Source organism: Sceloporus undulatus, chromosome 8 (genome assembly GCF_019175285.1).
Source record: "Sceloporus undulatus isolate JIND9_A2432 ecotype Alabama chromosome 8, SceUnd_v1.1, whole genome shotgun sequence".
NCBI classification, from domain to species: Eukaryota; Metazoa; Chordata; class Lepidosauria; order Squamata; family Phrynosomatidae; genus Sceloporus; species Sceloporus undulatus.
Window position 1 is genome coordinate 8,935,199 of NC_056529.1, and position 20,774 is coordinate 8,955,972.

Below are 20,774 nucleotides of genomic sequence, written 5' to 3' on the forward strand. Positions count from 1 at the left end.
CGTCGCCTTGGCAACGGAGAGAAGCTGCTCTCAAAGGGAAAAGGAGGAGCTGGGCCTTTGAGGCGGATCAGTGGCTTTGGCTCCTTTGAGAGGGATGGAGTCTTTGCCTGTAGAAGTAAGCGAGCCTCCCTGGATGGACATCCGCACTGCAGAAATAACCCGCTTTGAGGCTGCTTCAACTGCCCTGGCTCAGTGCTAGGGAATCCTGGGAGTTGTGGTCCATTGTGGCCCCAGAGCTCTCTGACAGAGAAGGCTCAACGTCCCACAAAACTACACTTCCCAGGATGCCCTAGCATTGGAGCCAAGGCAGTGAAAGTGGTCTCAAACTGGATTATTTCTGCAGTGTGTTCTGGACCTATGGATTCAGGCCCTGAAAGCCTTGGACTTGGCTTCGTCAGAGCAGAGATATATTGTGTGCATATGAATTGTATATAGTATATATATATATATATATATATATATATATATACACACACACACACATACACACACACACACATATATAGTATATATCACCTGAGGTTTATTGTCACACTTACGTATCATGTTTTGTATCTTTTCAAATCTTGCTGGTCATTGGCCGAATAAAACATATCTACCTACCTACCTCCCTCCCTCCCATCTATCTACCTATCTAGTGTGTATGTGGATTGTATGCACTTAATGAGACTGAACCACATTAATTCTGTTAAAACACTTAATATGCTGCAAGAGTCTTTCCTCACTTTCTCTGACAATAACAACCGTTTTTCCAGATCCTCTGTTTGGGCAGCTATATCATTTCTTTATTTGTCATACAGCCGCCCCTCTGTTTTCACAGGAGACCCGTAGCAGGTACTTGGACTACGACAGGTTGAGTTTCCCTGATTCGGAAATCCAAAACTGTTTGTGGGTTTGGCTGAGACAGTGGCGTCTTAGCTTTCTGGAGGTTCAGCATACACAAACTTGATGTATGCGATACACAACTGAATTTCATTATGTTTATGCAAATGTTCCAAAACCGAAAAAGAAAAAAGAATCCAAAACACTTCTAGTCCCAAACATTTCGGAAAAGGGAGACTGAAACTGTACCGAAATGTTACCATAATTGAACTATAATGGGAGAATCCCCTAATAGGAGGAAATGGAGAGATTATTCTTGTTGTTCTCCCCACAACAGCTGGCCTTTCAAAAACGAACTAGAAAGCAGGATGATATTTTCAATTGTAATTTATTCTGAGTAACCTGGCTTAAAATGGAATTTGTGTTCAATGCAAATAACTCTTAAAATCTAATTAAAATCTGAAATTAGTTTGTCCTGATGTCAACAGACGGCTTTTCTCTGTGAGCCAAACGCAGGAAAAACAACAACCTCAGAAGCCAGCTGTAATTATGACAGTGTAGACTATATATAATTTTATTATTAGGGCAAATTACTGGTCCTAATGACTAGTAACCAAGGAGCATGCAATGTGAAAACAGTCCTCTGCCCACATAATTGTTAACTGTTGCTGAGAGTGGAAAAAGTACAAGGGCAACATGACTAAAAGGTTTTCCATTATGTTTCCAGAGAAGAAAATTCCTCTGGCTTAGCTGCAAACAGTATGTTTTAATTTATTCTGAAGCTACTGTATATACTGTCTGGAAATTTTATTCAAAACACTGACCCAAAAAACCTGAGTCAATTTATCCATGGGTCAATGTAAGTGGTGTACTTTAACTCTTATAAAAAGGGAGCCATCGCTTCATGGAAGGCAAAAATGCAATCTGTCCTGAAAGCACTGATGCCCCTCTGTTCTCTCATCTATCCTGCCTTTAGCATAGTTTGTTAAGTTCTTTGGCATTATTTTCTTTTGCTTCATCCTATAGATCCTTTGTCACAGGCCCCTAAACTATACCCTCGACTCTTATCAAAATCCATAATTTTAGCCCCCCAAACCTGCCTTCGACTTATTCATGAGGTTGACTTATAGCTGAGTATATACTGCAATAAGTATCCATGCATGTTCTGGAAATAATGTGGAAATCCTGATGTGGATCCACAGTTCTTACTCAGGTTTTCTTGGTGCTCTAAGCCTCCTTACTTTAAATCCATGATGTAAAAATCTTCTTTTTTCCTCTTGAGAGTCCCAGTTCCTCTCCTAATTTGAAGGCAATGTCTTGGGGGCCACATGCTGACCGTGGGTGGGACTGAAGTCAAAAAGTCACTGGAGTTGCTCTTTCCCCCTGCGTTTTGATTTGTCCGCTTCTTTCAATCTTTGCCCAGTGAGCTGGTGACAGAGGGTCAAATCACTCTTGTCAGTTTTCCTCTTCAGTTTCTTTCTTTCTTTCTTTTTCAGATTATCACATACATTTTAGGCTTCCTGCCAATCCCCGACAGGAAAGAGGCCTCTCTGGTAAACCAAACCTGGTACTTGGCAGCCCAGGATTCCCTTCGCCAGGTAAGAAACTCTTCTTTTGCCAGATTACTCAAGATGTCTGTATTTCTGTGTGGCTGCTCTGCTGGAAAGTTGTAGATCTCTGTCAGACATAAAGATGAACCCTACTTTAGTTTATGTGAATGAGAAGCAAGGAATCTTAGCCAGAGATTTTTAAAAGTGTATTTTTGGACTACAGTTCCTAGAAACCCTCGGGAGTTAATCTGGCTCTGCGGACTTGAATTCATTTACAGTAGCCAAGGATTCCTCTGCGCTACATTTCCCTTACTGCATCATCTGCTCCATTTTTCCCAGACTGACTACTGTTTTCCTTTTAGAAGACCGAGGCAAAGAAAGTCCGAATAGTTGTGCCTTTTCTCTGTCTCGTTAGCACTGTTCCATCTTCTCCACAGAATGGCCCTACCATCTCCTTGTTCTTCCTTTTGATTCAGATACAACAAAAAAAAGGAGACTTTTCATTCTTTTTAACCTCTTAACAAGCCTCAGCTCATTCTGCGCTTTAGCTTTTTGACTTTCCCTACACATGCTGGCTATTTTGTTTGAAATTCCTCTGGTAATTCCCCCGCTTCGTGTACATGTCCCTTTTAAAACATAACTCATCTGACAATTCTTTATACATAGGTCTAGAATATATGTCTGACGATGTTTGGCTTCCCATTTTCCATTGTATAACCAACTCTAGGAGAACATGGTCACTCCCACCTAAGGATCCTGCCACTTCCACCCCATTAACCAGGTCATCCCTGTTGGTTAGGATCAGATCTAAAATAGCTGGTCCCTTTGTTGCCTCTTCCATCTTCTGGTCAATGAAGCGGTCTGCAAGGCAAGTGAAAATATTGTTGTACTTTATATTCTTGGCCAAATTTTACTTTATCATCATGATAGTTGAAAACCCCTATTGACACAACATTTCTCTTTTCTGAATGTGTAGTCATCTGTTCCCAGGAAGGCATCATCCAAGTCCTCAGTCTGGTTTGGGAGAATCTGTAATAGACCCCCTCACAGTGACATAATTGTTGATTCTCTCCCCCTTAACTTTTATCTAGATCGTTGCCATGTAGATATTTGAACTTCCTCCCAAAGGGTAGGCTTGTTCCCTCCATGCTGTCTTCTACCATTGAGTAAACTCTTTCAGGATTTTAGGACAGTCAGGAGCTTTAATGGTGTGCTATTTGTATGTGTATGTATATGGTTTTTAATCAGTACTGGTTTTAATAATTAGAAAGCCACAGTGAGTCTCATTATTGGGAAAAGGGCAGGATATAAATGATTAATAACAATCCCACTCCTGTTCAATTTAGGAGAACCTCTTCTACAACATTCCTGCTAGCTCCACCTCACTCAGGACCATCAAGACTTTGGGCCAAAGGCATGTGTGCAATGTCAAGATGGCAAACCTGGATGGCTCTACCACTTCTCGGGATGTCATCAAGTACGTTGCTCGCTACCTGGGGCCACATCTGCACAGCTTGTGCCTCCAAGGGAGCAGCCTGACAGAAACTAGCTTTGAGGAGCTCCTCTTGGCCTGTCCGTGCCTCAGAGCCTTGGATCTAACTGGATGCAACAGTCTCTTTATGTCAGGGGCCTTGCTTGCCAAAGAAGAGACTTGCCTGCAAGTCCGTAAGACTCTGAGCAACTTGCAGGAGCTGAACTTGTCTGGTGTGCGATACCTGTCTGACCTTACCTTCAATCGCTTGACCAGTTGCTTTCCATGCCTGACCAAGCTCATCCTTGCTCGCTGCCACATTGGTTTTTATGTTCACTCTGACTCCATCAACTACACCTCCTCGGTTCTGCTGTCCTTCGGCAATCTCTTGCTGTTCCTTTGGGAGCAATCCATGAGCATGGAAGTTTTGGATTTGAGTGAAACAACATTCTCAAGCCAGGCAATGATGTCCCTGCTCCAAGTGGACCATCTGTGCCTGGAAGAAATGGTGCTGCAGAATTGCCAGAATCTGACCGATGAGACAGTAAGCATCTTATGTGAGCACCAGTCTTACTTAATCACCTTGGACTTGAGTGGTTGCTTTGAGCTGTCTGACCAGGCTGTCTTGACCATCTGCTCCAGGCTCCCATACCTCCAATGCCTGCGTCTGGGGAAGCTCCCACGCATAACTGAAGCTGGCTTTCAAAAGATTTCGCAATTGAAGCATCTCCAACACTTGGATGTCTCTGAATGCAGTCTTGTTAGCTGTAGTGAACTGGTGAAAGCTTTTAATGCTGTCAAGGGACAGCCCAAACTGGTCTCCTTGAATGCTGCCTGTTGCTCTTTACTACAGGTAAATTCCAGGGTAAATTACTATGGGTAGATTTCAGATGTTGTTGGACTCGTTCCCATCAAACAATCAGTATAGGCAATGGTCAGAGATGATGTATGTTGCAATCAAAAACAGGCCCTGTTTTAAGTCTGATAGGGGGAATGTATGACTATATCCTACCTTTTGGCCAAAAGGCTCAAGGTGGTGTGCCTCTGTCCCATTTCATTTTATCCTCACAGCAACCCTATAAAATAGGTTAGGTGGTGAGGTAATGATTGACAAGGTCACCTAATGAAGTCCATCACTTAAAATCATAGAGTTGGAAGAGACAAGGGCCATCCAGTCCAACCCCTGCCATGCAGGAATACACAATCAAAGCACTCCCAAAAGATGGCCATCCAGCCTCTTTTTAAAAACCTCCAAAGAAGGAGACTCCACCACACTCTGAGGCAGCACATTCCACTGTGAAACAGCTCTCATCATCAGGAACATATTCCATTCAAATATTTAAACATAGCTGTCAGCTTTTAGTGCTCTCTTAATGGGGATTTGAACTCAGACCTCATAATCATTCAAGTCTGACCTCCTAATCTGGAGCCTGGAGCGCAAAGCCCTGATCTTCCAGATTTACAGAGACTACACATGTCCATAATCTCCTATCACTGCTGGTTGGGGGTAGTGGGAGTTACTGACCCATCCCACAAGCCCTCAGGATCAAGTACATTGAACTAAACAGAAGAAATGGAACAGCTTGTTTTGTTTTTTCCCCTTCCGCAGGAAAGTTCAATCCTCTCACTAGCTGAAGCCCTGAGTAAGAGCCTTCATGTTCTGGATCTCTTGTCCTGTGAGTCTCTTGGCGACAGAAGCATCCAGGCTATTGCTTCTCACCTCTTGCTCCTGACAGTCCTGCGTTTGGCCCATTGCAAAGAACTGACTGACTGGGGCCTATTGGGAATTGAGAAACCCAAAGAGGAGCACGAATGTGCTATAGAGGTGGGAAAAACACATGTGCTTTTGTGGCAACTGTGAGATAGTGAGGAGGAGAAAAGCTGTGCATTCAGAGTTAGAGCTGGAAATAATATTCAGAAATATTTTGTTTAATTGTTGAAAAAATATGTTTTTGAGTGTAGAGAAACCCTGACAAGAAAAATCTTGGAATCATTAAAATCTTCCCAGTTCAGGACTTATTCTGCACAAAATTTGCATGTGATTGTTTTGCTTTGAGGAAAGCGTTTTGAGGGGGTAGAAAACAATATTTCTATGCAGAATTTTGGGTGGGAGCCATGTGTGAATCTTGCATAGAATAAGTCCCAATTTGCAGATAGCAAAAAACTTTCTTGTGAGAGGAATTTACTCATTCCTCTTTGCAACAAGTAACTTAGTGAAACATGACATCCCTGCACACTGTATTGGTGTCAATGTTAATGATAGTTATATCATGGAGGCTTCAGTGGCAGTGAGGAATTTGGGGGGAGCAATTGGGCAGAAACATGGACTCAATTTCCTTGCAAGTATAGCATCACTCCTCAACCCTCTTGCTCCAAATTTATATTTCAAAAAATGAATTCACGCAGAGGAACTGGTTCATTAAAAGGGAGGTTGGGGGAAGCATCATGTCACATTCAGTTACTCATTTTATGCATTTAGAGGCTGGGAAAAATGTTTCCCAAATCCTCCTGTATTCTCCTGCTGAAAAAAGATGGTGTGTGTCCAAAAAAGAAGGGGCGATTGCCACTCCTTGACACTTCTAGGTGTTTGGAGCCTTACTTTACTCACAAAGAAGCACACTGAAGCTTTTTTTTATGTACAACTCTTGCTGGAAGATAAATGCCTGAATGTCACTCCTGTAGTGGCCAAAATTCTCTCTGAGGCAGCTACAATCAAAACCCACTATGTATAAAGAGACAATTAGAGGTCGAATTAGAGTTAGTCAGAGTTCTGTTTAGCAACTTCCTCTCTTCTTATTTTACTGTGGGGAATTTTGAGAATGTATATATCTTGACTCAATATCTAAATTATGGGTCTGTGAACCATAATAAATTATGACTGACTGACTGTTATGCTAGAGCTAAAGGCTATGGCATAATTGACCAAAGGGTGAAATGATTGTTTGAGATTAGCTCTCTCCTGCTTCCAACTTTCTGAGTCTTCCTTCTGCCATCTAACCTGCTCTGGCCTTTACATTCAGAGAGGAAGACCTTGTTTAGGTTACCATTGCCTATCCTTTGGTATTGCTGTGGAAGACGGCCTTTGCCACTGTGGCACTCAGAATCTAGAATGTGCTCCTTTTTGCGATTAGGCTGCTAGTGAGGACCGTTTCTACCAACTAATAAAGACATATTTGTTTGTTTGACTACAGGCTTTGCCAGGCTTTGGCAATATGGGCTTCTTCCAGCCACCTCCACAAGATCTGGACTCGCAAGATGGTCAGATTCTCATTGACCTTGCCAAGGAAGCTGTCCAAGAAAACCGCCAAGCCTCTTTGCGTGCCCTGACCCGTCTGCAAGAGCTTGACCTGACGGGTTGTGAGAAGCTGACGGATATGAGCATAGCCAAGGTGTGCACACTGCATTTGTGTGGGGTAATTTATGTTTCCCAAGGCTCCAGCATTTGCTAAGGAAACAAAAATATTGAGCATCAAAAATGTCAAAGCCAAGTTTGTTAGGGGTCTAGCTTTTAATTAGCAGAGTAGCAGAAATGTGCTCTTGTCTAACTATCCAAAAAAACAACAAATATGTAGTTAAAAAGAAAAGTTTACTAATGTCTTTAATCTATATTTACATAGAGGCTATATCCTAATCTGCCTAGTGAATACTTCAGGTAAAAGAAATATTCATCTCACCGTAAAGTTGAGAGAGCAGGAAGATGGAAACACAACAGCTCAGTTGAAAATATTTTTGAAAGAATGTCAATTAGTCCCAAAGGGGAAGTGACCTAAGTCACATAGTTAGTTTGAATTGAGGAGATGGGTTGCAGGCATGAATTCCCTATCTACCTAAGGAGGGGGAAAGAGAATGCAAAAATCTTCCAACCATTTGCCAGTAGCAGTCACCCCTGGAGAGTCAGCATAGCGCCGTGGTTTGAGCATTGGACTATGACTCTAGAGACCATGGTTCGAATACCCATTTGGCCATGAAAACCTACTGGGTGACTTTTGGCAAGTCACACTGTCTCAGCTTCAGAGGAAACCCCCTCTGAACAAATCTTGCCAAGAAAACCCTGTGAAAGGGTCATGTTAGGGTCACCATAAGGCAGAAATGACTTGAAGGCACAAAAGTCACCTATGATCCAGAGCTTGGGGATGTTACGTTTCTAGAGTACTGTGCGCAGAATCCTCCAGTGAGCAAGGGCACTGGCTATGCTAGCTGAGAAGGTCTCTCAGTTGTAGTCCAAAAAGTAACCTCTCCAATTTCTGTTAGGCATCATCTCAGTGGCAAAGTTTAGTGTTGTTGGCTGGCATCCTGTTGTGACTTTACATCATCATAAACAAATGAAAAATTGTGAAGTTTATAACTGCATCATTACACAGCAGTCATATTCCTAGAAGGGGAATTTTGTTGTAGCTGCACTATTGGATTCACTGTGAGAGAGGTGCATGCAGCATGGCTGTCACGCTATGGTTGCCATGTGCAACAGTATGGCACTTGCACAATGACACCACAAGGAGGGGATATAACTGCCACCATTAGTTTGTTTTCTCTGGCATCAATGTTCTGTCTTTCCCTCCCAGGTGATCTGCTTCCCTGAGCTCCGACACCTGTCCCTCAGCCTCATTCCCAACATCACAGACAACAGTCTTCGAGCCATTGCTCGCAACTGCCGAAGCTTGGAAAACCTGTCCCTGACTTACTGTGTGAACCTGACTGATAAGGGCTTTGCGGAGGTAGCTGCCTGTCTGCACAGACTTCAACATCTTGATGTTTCTGGCTGTAATCAATTAACACCCCGGTAAGAAGCAATGCGGAGTCCAAAGGTTGCTAGCATGGGTGCTGTTAGCAGGTGGAGGAAGTGATGTGAGTAGCAGTTACATTTTTGTAACTGCTGCAAAGCCAGGGTAATGCTGGGGACAAAGGGATAATGAGCACCAAATGACTGGATTTTCTCTTGCAGGACTCTGAAGGTTGTTGGTCAAGAGTGCCAGCAACTAAAATATTTGGATGTCTCTTTGTGCAGCAAGATTACCATGAAGGATGTGGAACATTTCCAACCACACCTGCCACCACAGAGTCAGGCTAGCATTCAGTCTCATTTTGTGCGTGGAACAAAGCTTTCCTTTACTCTCTGGCACAGTGTAAACCCAGAGTTACGGATAATCAATGTGGTAATCCCCACTCCCCCTGAAAGCACCTATTGCGAATGACAAAGTATCCTTGGGAAACAGCTTCTGTCTTGGTTGTTCTTTGGTCAGTTGGTGGTTCTATAAATCAACCAGTCCTTTTCTGTCTTCTTTTTACTGATCTGTACTGCCATTGCACTAATAAAGGATTCTCACTTGTTTTAAAAGCACTGGATTTTGAGATCAATTACCTTTCTGATCATCAAAACTGAAGGCTAAATTTGGGACCCCAGGCTCCACTATGCAAAATGTATGCTCAAGCAGAAGAGTATATTACTCCTATAACAAAAGAGCCAAAGAGAACAGGAATGACCTGCTTGCTCCAGGCGCAAGCAGGGAGAAGAAATAGTTTCTAAGATGGCAACAAAGTTCTTTATTTGCTATTGTGAGCCCTGTTCTTCCTGCCTGTCTCTATCCGGTGATGGGAGAAAACCCAAGTTGGGTGGATTCCTCCTCTCCCCAATCCAAAGAATGCCTCATTCCTTATTAACCTTCAAGAAACAGGGCCTTTGAAAAGTGAATGAAGTGTCCACAGAGATGGTGGTGGAGGATGAGGAAAGAATGGACAGATGGAGATGAATGACACACTTAACTGAAGAAGCTTTAAGATGAGATCTCGTGCTTTAGGACAGCCTTTCATTCTCTTAACCTTTCCCAGACATGTTGGATCCCCAACACTTGTAAGCAACAATCATATTATGGTTTTAGTAGTCCATGTAGAATTTTTTTTAGGCTGGAATTAAGTAACTTGGAAAGGATCAACAAACAAAACCCTTTCTGGAGGAATCAATGACAAAATGTGCCCCTATGCTCAAGAGTAACAACTTCCATGCCATTCTCATACAGTTTTCCCTAATGTTACACCTTAAATATTGAATTTACAAATGATAATTTACTAATTAAATTATTCCAAATATTAGTGCTGATGATAAATGAATTAAATGTCCCACTTTCTACAGTTTAACATTATCAGTTCATTTTCAAATATCTGCTTTTTACCTTTGGTTCCCACATTTCCTTTTGGCTGGAAAGAAAAGAAAAGAAAACGTAGTCATGCAAGAACAGGATAATTATACGCTATAAAAAGTATAATAATAACAATAAAATATTTATCATAATTTTACACTATAGAATAATAAAGTACAATAAAGTATAATAATAATAATAATAATATATGTGTCATAATTAGGTAATGTAAAATAATAAAGTATAACAAAAAACATTTAAGAGTTATACAAAATAAAATAATAATAATAATAAAATATTTAAGAATTATACAAAATAAAATAATAATGCATAACAATAAAATATTCAACATAATTATACATTATAAAATAATAAAATACAATAATAAAAATATTTAACAGTTATACAAAATAAAAAATAAGGTAAAATAACAATAACAACAAAATATTTAACATAATTAGGCAATATAAAATAATAAAGTATAATAAAATAAAGTATAACAATAATAATAATATTAATAACAACAATAAACCATTTAGCATAATTAGGCAATATAAAATAACAAAGTACAATAAAGTATAATAATAATAACAATAACCATCCCCAGCAACCTGTTTCAATCTTGAAGAGTAAGAGATCAAAGGGAGGGACTCTCTTCAGCTGCTGCCAAAGCCACTCAGTCAGCAGCACAGGGAAAGACTTCCGGCGCGGACGCAGTGACGTCATCATGAGGAGACGCGCGGAGCCTTTTCCCTCCCGAGGGACTACACTTCCCAGAAAGCCCCGCGCCGTGGCCATGGCAGCGGGAGGAAGCTGCTGATGAAGGGGAAAGGAGGGCAGAGGAGGAGGAGCCGGGCCTCTCTGAGGCGGCGGATTGGTGGCTTTGGCTCCTTGGAGAGGGATGGAGGCGCTGCCGGTGGAGGTAAGGGAGGCCCCTCTTTCGACATCCGCACTGCAGAGATAACCCGCTTCGAGAGCGCTTTAGCTGCCCGGCTCAGCGCTAGGGAATGAATCCTGGGAGCTGTACTTTTGTGAGACAGAGAGCTCCGAGGGCACAATAAACTACAGCTCCCAGGGTTCCCTAGCGCTGAGCCAGGGCAGCTAAAGCGCTCTCGAAGCGGGTTATTTCTGAAGTACAGACGCAGCCTGGCTCACCTTCCAAGGACGTCCCTGTCTGCAGGCCCTGATCCTTCTCCCCCCGCTTTGTATTTCTGCTTCGGTTGGGCTCCATCCTAAGCAGGACTCTTCCCAAGGACGGCTCCTGGGAAGAGCAGCCAAGCGGCCCTCCTCCTCTTCCTCCTCCTGTGGCTGAAAGGCCAGGGCAGCAGGCGAGGCAGAGGAGCAGCCCTGGGCCCTGAAGAAGAAACAAACCCTGGGAAGAAGAGGAGGAGACCATGGAGCCCTCTGAGGAAAGGGCCAGGGCTGGAGCAGAGAAGGCTCAGAGGGGATAGGACAGCCCTGCTGAAATACTTGAGGAGGGAGCAAGCTTGTTTTCTGCTGCTCCAGAGACTGGGACACAATGGAGCAATGGATGCAAGGGAAAGGAAAAGAGAGTCCAGCAAAACATTAGGAGGAACTTCCTGAGAGTAAGGGCTGCTCGACTGTGGAGGCACTCCTTCGGAGTCTCCTTCTTTGGGGGTCTTTGAACAGAGGCAGGATGGCCATCTGCCAATGCGGGTGCTTTCACTCAGAGTTCCTGCATGGCAGAACGGGGCCCTTGGGGTCAACTCTATGAGTGTATTAGTTTACCAAGATATAGGCTTTGGGGGGGGGTCACTACGATTGCTGTCCAAAAGGAAAGGGGGCAGTGCCCCCCCCCCCAAAATCTGGGGACCACTGGTCTACAGCAATTAAAAGAATAGGAAAATAAAATGGGGTTCAAAAGATACCATATACATGCAACTATAAGTCGATATCATGTTTAATATTGCCCTGTGTATAAGCTGACCCATGGCTTTTAGGTCAATGTCTGGGCATACATTTTTCCACTTATAGGCGAGTATATACAGTAGCTATAGATGCTTGGTGATGGATGAAGAAGTTTAAGAACCAGTCTTACATGTTTCCAGATGTCCAGCTCTGTCAAATGTCTGACAGCTATAATGCCAGACTTCCAAAGTATGGCTGTTTTTGAAGAGTCTCCAAAGGCAGCTTCATGTACATCATATTGAAGAACCGCCAGCGCATGAATCATAAACGTAAATTTTTGTGAAGTCAAAGGCTTTCATGACCGGCATCCATAGTTTTTTGTGGGGTTTTGGGGCTCTGTGGCCATGTTCTAGAAGACTTTATGCCTGACGTTTTGCCAGCATCTAAAGATGCCAGCCCCAGATGCTGGCAAAACATCAGGAATAAACTCTTATAGAACATGGCTGCAGAGCCCCAAAACCCCAACAAAAAACCTATGCGCTACCCCCTTCTCTGAGCTCTCCCCATGCTTCCTCATTCAGGTTGTGGCTTCCTCTGGCTAAGCCTTAGACAGACTTCTAGAAGATAAATCACACAGCATACAAAACATAATCTTTGTACATAAAGGCAGACCAGCAACACAGCGCCTGGGAAGAGACAGGCTTTTTAAACACAAATTTATGGTGGCTTTTTTATTTGGTGTAAACATATCTAGGAAGTCCTTCTAGGCCTAAATGACCTTTGTTTAGGCCAGGGGTGAGGATTACATGGCCTTTTGTCGGACTGCGACTCCCAACAGACCTAGCCAGCATAGTTCACAGAGATGACTGCAGGGAGCTGCACTTCAGCATTTGGAGGCTTACAAGACTCTTACGCTTGTCATAGGCGAAACATGTGGCTGAAGAAGAAAAGGGATGTGAAAGAGAAAGAAAAGACAGGGCCCAAGGTTCTTTCTGAAGCAGAGCAATGAATAGCACTTCCCTTACTCTAACTCTTGACATTGAATTTCACAAGTTCTCCTCTTCCTCAATGCTAACTGTCCCAATTTGTCAGGGTCAGCCCCAGTTAATCCTCTGCCGTCTGCTTTTTCATCTATCCTGCCTTTAGCATGAGCACAAACAGTTATGCCTGCCTGCTGGAATTGTATTAAGTTCTTTGGCATCATTTTCTTTTGCTTCATCCTATAGATCCTTTGTCACAGGCCCCTAAACTATACCCTCGACTCTATCAAAATCCATAATTTTAGCCCCCCAAACCTGCCTTCGACTTATTCATGAGGCTGACTTATAGCTGAGTATATACTGCAATAAGTATCCATGCATGTTTTGGAAATAACGTGGAAATCCTGATGTGGATCCACGGTTCTTACTCAGGTTTTCTTAGTGCTCTAAGCCTCCTTACTTTAAATCCATGATGTAAAAATCTTCTTTTTTCCTGTTGAGAGTCCCAGTTCCTCTCATAATTTGAAGGCAATGTCTTGGGGGCCACATGCTGACCGTGGGTGGGACTGAAGTCAAAAAGTCACTGGAGTTGCTCTTTCCCCCTGCGTTTTGATTTGTCCGCTTCTTTCAATCTTTGCCCAGTGAGCTGGTGACAGAGGGTCAAATCACTCTTGTCAGTTTTCCTCTTCAGTTTCTTTCTTTCTTTCTTTTTCAGATTATCACATACATTTTAGGCTTCCTGCCAATCCCCGACAGGAAAGAGGCCTCTCTGGTAAACCAAACCTGGTACTTGGCAGCCCAGGATTCCCTTCGCCAGGTAAGAAACTCTTCTTTTGCCAGATTACTCAAGATGTCTGTATTTCTGTGTGGCTGCTCTGCTGGAAAGTTGTAGATCTCTGTCAGACATAAAGCTGAACCCTACTTTAGTTTATGTGAATGAGAAGCAAGGAATCTTAGCCAGAGATTTTTAAAAGTGTATTTTTGGACTACAGTTCCTAGAAACCCTCGGGAGTTAATCTGGCTCTGCGGACTTGAATTCATTTACAGTAGCCAAGGATTCCTCTGCGCTACATTTCCCTTACTGCATCATCTGCTCCATTTTTCCCAGACTGACTACTGTTTTCCTTTTAGAAGACCGAGGCAAAGAAAGTCCGAATAGTTGTGCCTTTTCTCTGTCTCGTTAGCACTGTTCCATCTTCTCCACAGAATGGCCCTACCATCTCCTTGTTCTTCCTTTTGATTCAGATACAACAAAAAAAAGGAGACTTTTCATTCTTTTTAACCTCTTAACAAGCCTCAGCTCATTCTGCGCTTTAGCTTTTTGACTTTCCCTACACATGCTGGCTATTTTGTTTGAAATTCCTCTGGTAATTCCCCCGCTTCGTGTACATGTCCCTTTTAAAACATAACTCATCTGACAATTCTTTATACATAGGTCTAGAATATATGTCTGACGATGTTTGGCTTCCCATTTTCCATTGTATAACCAACTCTAGGAGAACATGGTCACTCCCACCTAAGGATCCTGCCACTTCCACCCCATTAACCAGGTCATCCCTGTTGGTTAGGATCAGATCTAAAATAGCTGGTCCCTTTGTTGCCTCTTCCATCTTCTGGTCAATGAAGCGGTCTGCAAGGCAAGTGAAAATATTGTTGTACTTTATATTCTTGGCCAAATTTTACTTTATCATCATGATAGTTGAAAACCCCTATTGACACAACATTTCTCTTTTCTGAATGTGTAGTCATCTGTTCCCAGGAAGGCATCATCCAAGTCCTCAGTCTGGTTTGGGAGAATCTGTAATAGACCCCCTCACAGTGACATAATTGTTGATTCTCTCCCCCTTAACTTTTATCTAGATCGTTGCCATGTAGATATTTGAACTTCCTCCCAAAGGGTAGGCTTGTTCCCTCCATGCTGTCTTCTACCATTGAGTAAACTCTTTCAGGATTTTAGGACAGTCAGGAGCTTTAATGGTGTGCTATTTGTATGTGTATGTATATGGTTTTTAATCAGTACTGGTTTTAATAATTAGAAAGCCACAGTGAGTCTCATTATTGGGAAAAGGGCAGGATATAAATGATTAATAACAATCCCACTCCTGTTCAATTTAGGAGAACCTCTTCTACAACATTCCTGCTAGCTCCACCTCACTCAGGACCATCAAGACTTTGGGCCAAAGGCATGTGTTCAATGTCAAGATGGCAAACCTGGATGGCTCTACCACTTCTCGGGATGTCATCAAGTACGTTGCTCGCTACCTGGGGCCACATTTGCGCAGCTTGTGCCTCCATGGGAGCAGCCTGACAGAAACTAGCTTTGAGGAGCTCCTCTTGGCCTGTCCATGCCTCAGAGCCTTGGATCTAACTGGATGCAACAGTCTCTTTATGTCAGGGGCCTTGCTTGCCAAAGAAGAGACTTGCCTGCAAGTCCGTAAGACTCTGAGCAACTTGCAGGAGCTGAACTTGTCTGGTGTGCGATACTTGTCTGACCTTACCTTCAATCGCTTGACCAGTTGCTCTCCATGCCTGACCATGCTCACCCTTGCTCGCTGCCACATTGCCTTTGAGTTTGATGCTTACTATGGCTCCAACAACTACAACTCTTCGGTTCTGCTGTCCTTCCGCAACCTCCTGCAGTTCCTTCGGGAGCAATCCAGCAGCATGAAAGTTTTGGACTTGAGTGGAACCAGCATTTCAAGCCAGGCAATGAAGTCTCTGGCCCAAGTGGAAAACCTGTGCCTGGAAGGGATGGTGCTGCAGAACTGCCGGGATCTGACAAATGAGACTGTAAGCATCTTATGTCAGCACCAGTCTCACTTAACCACCTTGGACCTGAGTGGTTGCTCTGAGCTGTCTGACCAGGCTGTCTTGACCATCTGCTCCAGGCTGCCAGCCCTCCAATGCCTGCGTTTGGGGAAGCTCCCACGTGTAACTGAAGCTGGCTTTCAAAGGATTTCGCAATTGAAGCAGCTCCAACACTTGGATGTCTCTGAATGCAGTCTTGTGAGCTGTACTGAATTGGTGAAAGCTTTTAGTGCTGTCAAGAGACAGCCCAAACTGGTCTCCCTGAATGCTGCCTTCTGCTCTTTACTACGGGTAAATTCCAGGGCAAATTACTATGGGTAGATTTCAGATGTTGTTGGACAGCAGTTCCCATCAACCAACCAGTATAGCCAATGGTCAGAGATGATAGATGTTGCAATCAAAAGCAGGGCTGCAACTTCCCTGGCCCTGTTTTAAGTCTGATAGGGGGAATGTATGACCATATCCTACCTTTTGACCAAAAGGCTCAAGGTGGTGTGCCTAGTCCTCTGTCCCATTTCTGCCATTCCAAGTGTACAGAACTGGTCTAGATGGGTCAGATTCTGCCTTGATATAAAACAAAGGCAATTGGTTTTGAAGGTACTGACCCATCCCACAAGCCCTCAGGATCAAGTATATTGAATTAAACAGAAGAAATGGAACAGCTTGTTTTGTTTTTTCCCCTTTCCACAGGAAAGTTCAATCCTCTCACTAGCTTCAGCCCTGAGTAAGAGCCTTCGTGTTCTGGATCTCTCGTCCTGTGTCTCTCTTGGCAACAGAAGTATCCAAGCTATTGCTTCTCACCTCTTGCTCCTGACAGTCCTGCGTTTGGCCTGGTGCAAAGAACTGACTGACTGGGGCCTATTGGGGGTTGAGGAACCCAAAGAGGAGCGCGAACGTGCTACAGAGGTGGGAAAAACATGTGCTTTTGTGGCAACTGAAATAGTGAGGAGAAGAAAAACTGTGCAATCAGAATTAGAGCTGGAAATACTTTCTTGCAAGAGGAAGAACATTTCTCCCTCCTCCATGCAACAAGAAACATAGTGAAATAGTACATCCCTAGCCACAGTGTTAATGGTAATTATATCATGGAGGTGCTAGAGAAAATAAGAATATATTCCACCCTGTTTTCAAAGGAGTCCATAATGAGAATCGGCTCTCTCCTAATTCAGTGCATTAATTTCCTCTTTGCCAGGAGAAAAGTTTCCCAACAGCTTTATTGTGGGCTGGGAGTCTACCTAGGGAGGAAAATGTACAACATTTTTTGTTTTGCTTCAGTGTTTTTTTAATATTAGTTTTATTATATTTTACTGCAAATTTGCATTATAAATTATATTGGGCTTTTTTGTTTTTAAATTAAATGCTCTATTCTATCTATTTTCTAAAATAATTTTTAAAAAATATTCTGTTGCCTTGACAGAAGGATGCAGGCCCAAAGTTCAGCAGGAACTTTGGCAATATGGGCTTCTTCCAGCCACCTCCACAAGATCTGGAGCAAGATGGTCAGATTCTCAATGACATTACCAAGCAAGCGGTCCAAGAAAAGCACCAAGCCTCTTTGAATGCCCTGACCCGGTTGCAAGAACTTGATCTCACAGCATGTGGGAAGCTGACGGACATGAGCATAGCCAAGGTTTGCACACTGCATTTGTGTGGGGTAATTTAAGTTTCCTTGCTAAGAAAACAAAAACATTGAATACCAAAATATCCAAGCCTAGCCTGTTAAGAGTCTAGCTTTAAATTAGCAGAGTAGCAGAAATGTGCTCTTGTCTAACTATGCTTTCCTAAGAACTTCTTAGCCTCAGGTCTACATTGTCTAAACTGCCTCCCCTTTCCTCCCCTCTCAATCGCTAAGGAGCAGTGGCCCCTCCTTCAGCTTGACATCTGCACTGGGGAAATGTTGCACAAAAGGCTATAGAATAGCACATTGTGCTCCATCCAAAATACACATGCATAAGCCATACTTACTTACACACATGTCTCTAACAGAATTTTGGCAATTGTCTGCCTTCCCTTTCCACTATTGCACAAGTCTGCAAGAAGTGCAACTGCCAGCATAGTGAACCAACCAGATTCTATCCTAAGCATTCATGAAACATGGAAAGGACAAAATAAACAAGCAATATAATACTGCAGTGATGACTGACATTAAGCAAATGAGCATCCATGGATGGTGGTGGGAGGATGCCTTACTTTAGCAATGAGTCAAGGGATGTCTGCAAGACAGTGGAAAGTGAAGCATTGGTTAGTTAAGTGGAATTTAGAACATCCTTTTTTAAAGAAAGCAGGTTATAAAAGAAGGGGAAACAATTTGGGGCACAGAACGGAAGTTTGCTGCAGGCAAAGAAGCAAAAATAAAGGGGGGGGGGATGAAAAGAAAGTCAGGACAGGATATGCAACTAGGTTGAGGGGAGGGAAAACTTGAAACTGCACACTCATGGCCCAGTTGAGATGTTCTGAAACCTCAGTAATGAAGAGTGATATGATCAAAGTGAGATTTTAAAAATACTGCACTCATATCTGGACTACATTTTAAGACTAACAGTTTGTGGGTACTATACCTACCACTTCACATGCCACTGAAGTCCTGGTGGCACAGTGGTTTAATGCCTGTACTGCAGCCACTCACTCACAAAAAACATAAGTTTGTGTGTTCCGTACTACCCAGGGGCTCAGGCTCAACTCAGCATCTTTCTGAGGTCGCTAAAATGAGTACCCAGCTTGTTGGGGGCAATTAGCTTATTGTTGTAAAGTGCTTACAGACAGCTATTACTATTGCTATGCCAGATGAAGAGACTGCAGGTGGAGAGCGCTTGGAAGGGCCAAATTCAAACTCCCTGTTTGTTAAAAGGTTGCTTACTAGAGCAAATGAATCTGAACGTTTACTCTAACCAGCCTCTTTTTTGTTGAATTTTTTTTCTCCACAGGAGGAGGTTTTCACATGCATTCTCCCTCCAGTCTGGAATGGTATATTGCAGAAAGCCTATAACTTGTTACCGTTCCACTACAAAACATGCACTTTGGTCCCACTATGCCTCAAAAAAAGACCTCTCCCTCTGCTGCAATTGCATCACCGCTATCCTTGCATTAATTTATATCTGAACATCTGGCTTAGTTCTGAATGAATGGGGACACGGTCAGTTCAAAGCAGAAGGCTTTTCATTAGTTGGCAACATGCTCCTTCAGGTATCCTCCTTCACCGTGCCTGAGGGCCCACCATTAGTTTGTTTTCTCTGGCATCAATGTTCTGTCTTTCCCTCCCAGGTGATCTGCTTCCCTGAGCTCCGACACCTGTCCCTCAGCCTCATTCCCAACATCACAGACAATAGCCTTCTAGCCATTGCTCGCAACTGCCGAAGCTTGGAACACTTGTCCCTGAGTCACTGTGTGAACCTGACCGATAAGGGCTTTGTGGAGGCAGCTGGCTGTCTACACAGACTTCAACATCTTGTTGTTTCCGGCTGTAATCAGTTAACACCCCGGTAAGAAGCAACGCATAGTCCAAAGGTTACAAGCATGGGTCCTATTAGCAGATGGAGGAAATGATGCGAGTAGCGGTTACACTTTTGTAACTGCTGCAAAGCCAGGGTAATGCTGGGGACAAAGGGATAATGAGCATCAAATGACTGGATTTTCTCTTGCAGGACTCTGAAGGCTGTTGGTCAAGAGTGCCAGCAACTAAAAGGTTTGGATGTCTCCATGTGCAGCAAGATTAGCATGACGGATGTGGAACATTTCCAATCACACCTGCCACCACAGAGTCAGACTAGTATTCAGTCTCGTTTTGTGGGTGGAGCAGACCTTTCCATTACTCTCTGAGGCACAATGTAGACCCAGAGTTATGGATAATCAACATGGCTCTCCTCACTCCCCCTGCCAGCTCCTGTTGCGAATGACAAAGTATCCTTGGGAAACAGCTTCTGTCTTGGTTGTTCCTTGGCCAGTTGGTGGTTCTATAAATCAACCAGTCCTTTGCACAAGATTGTGAGCCTCAGAAACCCTCCTTGCTAGAGCAGGCCATTGAGCAAGGCTACCATCACCCCAGAGCCCAAGTTCAATAGGGAACTTCATCTTGTGCCTGAAAGAAGTTTTCTGGTGCAAGGTAAAATATAGCAGTGGCAGAAACCATCAACAATAAGCAAAACAGTGTCTGCTATTTAAGGTAGCTACTATTAGTGTAAAATGTATACAGCCAGAGTAATTATGCTGAGCCCTGCTTTCATCATTTGGGACTTCTCTGTAGACAAGAGATAGCTACGTTCAACTGCCAGTCCACATCCATTGGCTTTTCTTCCTTCAAAGCCACCCCTCAATATATCACTGCCTGTTCTGTAGACATCACTGGCAGCGTCACACTGAGAGGACTGCTGTCTCCGCTGATGCCAAAGTAATGTTTGGCATGTTCAGGGAACAATGAAGAGATGCTTCTATAATGAAAGAGTCAAGGTTAGCTCCTTCCTTTGAACAATGTAAGAGTTCTACCACTCTTGTCATTCTTCATATAACTTTGCTTATGCATTGCTGTCTTTTTTTACTAACATACACTGCCATTGCACTAATAAAGGACTCTTACCTGTTCTAAAAGCACTGGATTTTGAGATCAATTACCTTTCCAGTCATCAAAACTGAAGCCTGAATGTGGGATGCCAGGCTCCACTATGCAAAATGTATGCTTAAGCAGAACAGTAAACTACTCCTACAGTTGTTCCTCCATATTTGCTAGGGTTAGGGGAACAAGACCCCCGTGAATATGGAAAAAACGCAAATAACAAACCCTGTTTTTACCTGAGAGGACACCTCTCTAGGAATCTCTAGGTCCTTCAGTGCAACTCTGTGGTCAATGTCCAACATACACTGACCATAGAATGGCACTGGAGTAGCTACAAATGGTCTTTCAGTGCAACTTTTAGTTAAATTTGACCACAGAGTTGCACTGGAAGACCTAGACAGTCCTAGAGAGAACATATTAATGAAATCTGTGAATAATCAAATCCACAAATATCAAAGCCGCAAATATGGAGGGATGACTGTATATCCTGTTGGCAGAGGAACACCTAGACGCAGGGATGGTCTCTACAACATTGCTAGAGTATCTGTAGTGGGGGAAAGTGGAACGAAAAAAGAGAAAAACAGAATTATATTG

The 20,774-nt window shown here is 43.2% G+C and overlaps 2 protein-coding genes and 1 long non-coding RNA gene across 4 annotated transcripts; 2 read left to right on the plus strand and 1 right to left on the minus strand.

Annotated features, from left to right (window-relative positions):
• The first annotated feature begins 5 nt into the window (after positions 1–5).
• On the plus strand, positions 6–9,156 carry LOC121914229 (F-box/LRR-repeat protein 2-like). Its single transcript, XM_042437474.1, has 7 exons — positions 6–115; positions 2,319–2,420; positions 3,719–4,696; positions 5,453–5,668; positions 7,035–7,232; positions 8,406–8,623; positions 8,786–9,156. The coding sequence occupies exons 1-7, from the start codon at positions 95–97 to the stop codon at positions 9,033–9,035; spliced, it is 1,983 nt and encodes a 660-aa protein (XP_042293408.1). The 5' UTR covers positions 6–94; the 3' UTR covers positions 9,036–9,156.
• On the minus strand, positions 2,392–10,867 carry LOC121914233. Its single transcript, XR_006100491.1, has 3 exons — positions 10,589–10,867; positions 10,011–10,035; positions 2,392–2,499 (listed from the first exon to the last, which is right to left on the minus strand). It is a non-coding gene; the product is annotated as an uncharacterized LOC121914233 (long non-coding RNA).
• LOC121914230 (dynein regulatory complex subunit 6-like) lies at positions 10,748–20,199 on the plus strand. 2 transcript variants are annotated; one of them, XM_042437475.1, is made up of 7 exons: positions 10,748–10,899; positions 13,542–13,643; positions 14,942–15,925; positions 16,325–16,540; positions 17,052–17,264; positions 18,896–19,113; positions 19,276–20,199. In XM_042437475.1, the coding sequence occupies exons 1-7, from the start codon at positions 10,879–10,881 to the stop codon at positions 19,448–19,450; spliced, it is 1,929 nt and encodes a 642-aa protein (XP_042293409.1). In that variant the 5' UTR covers positions 10,748–10,878; the 3' UTR covers positions 19,451–20,199. The 2 variants fall into 2 exon arrangements, with proteins under 2 accessions (XP_042293409.1, XP_042293411.1); XM_042437477.1 differs by lacking the exon at positions 19,276–20,199 and having other exon boundaries at positions 18,559–19,019.
• Positions 20,200–20,774: the final 575 nt, after the last annotated feature.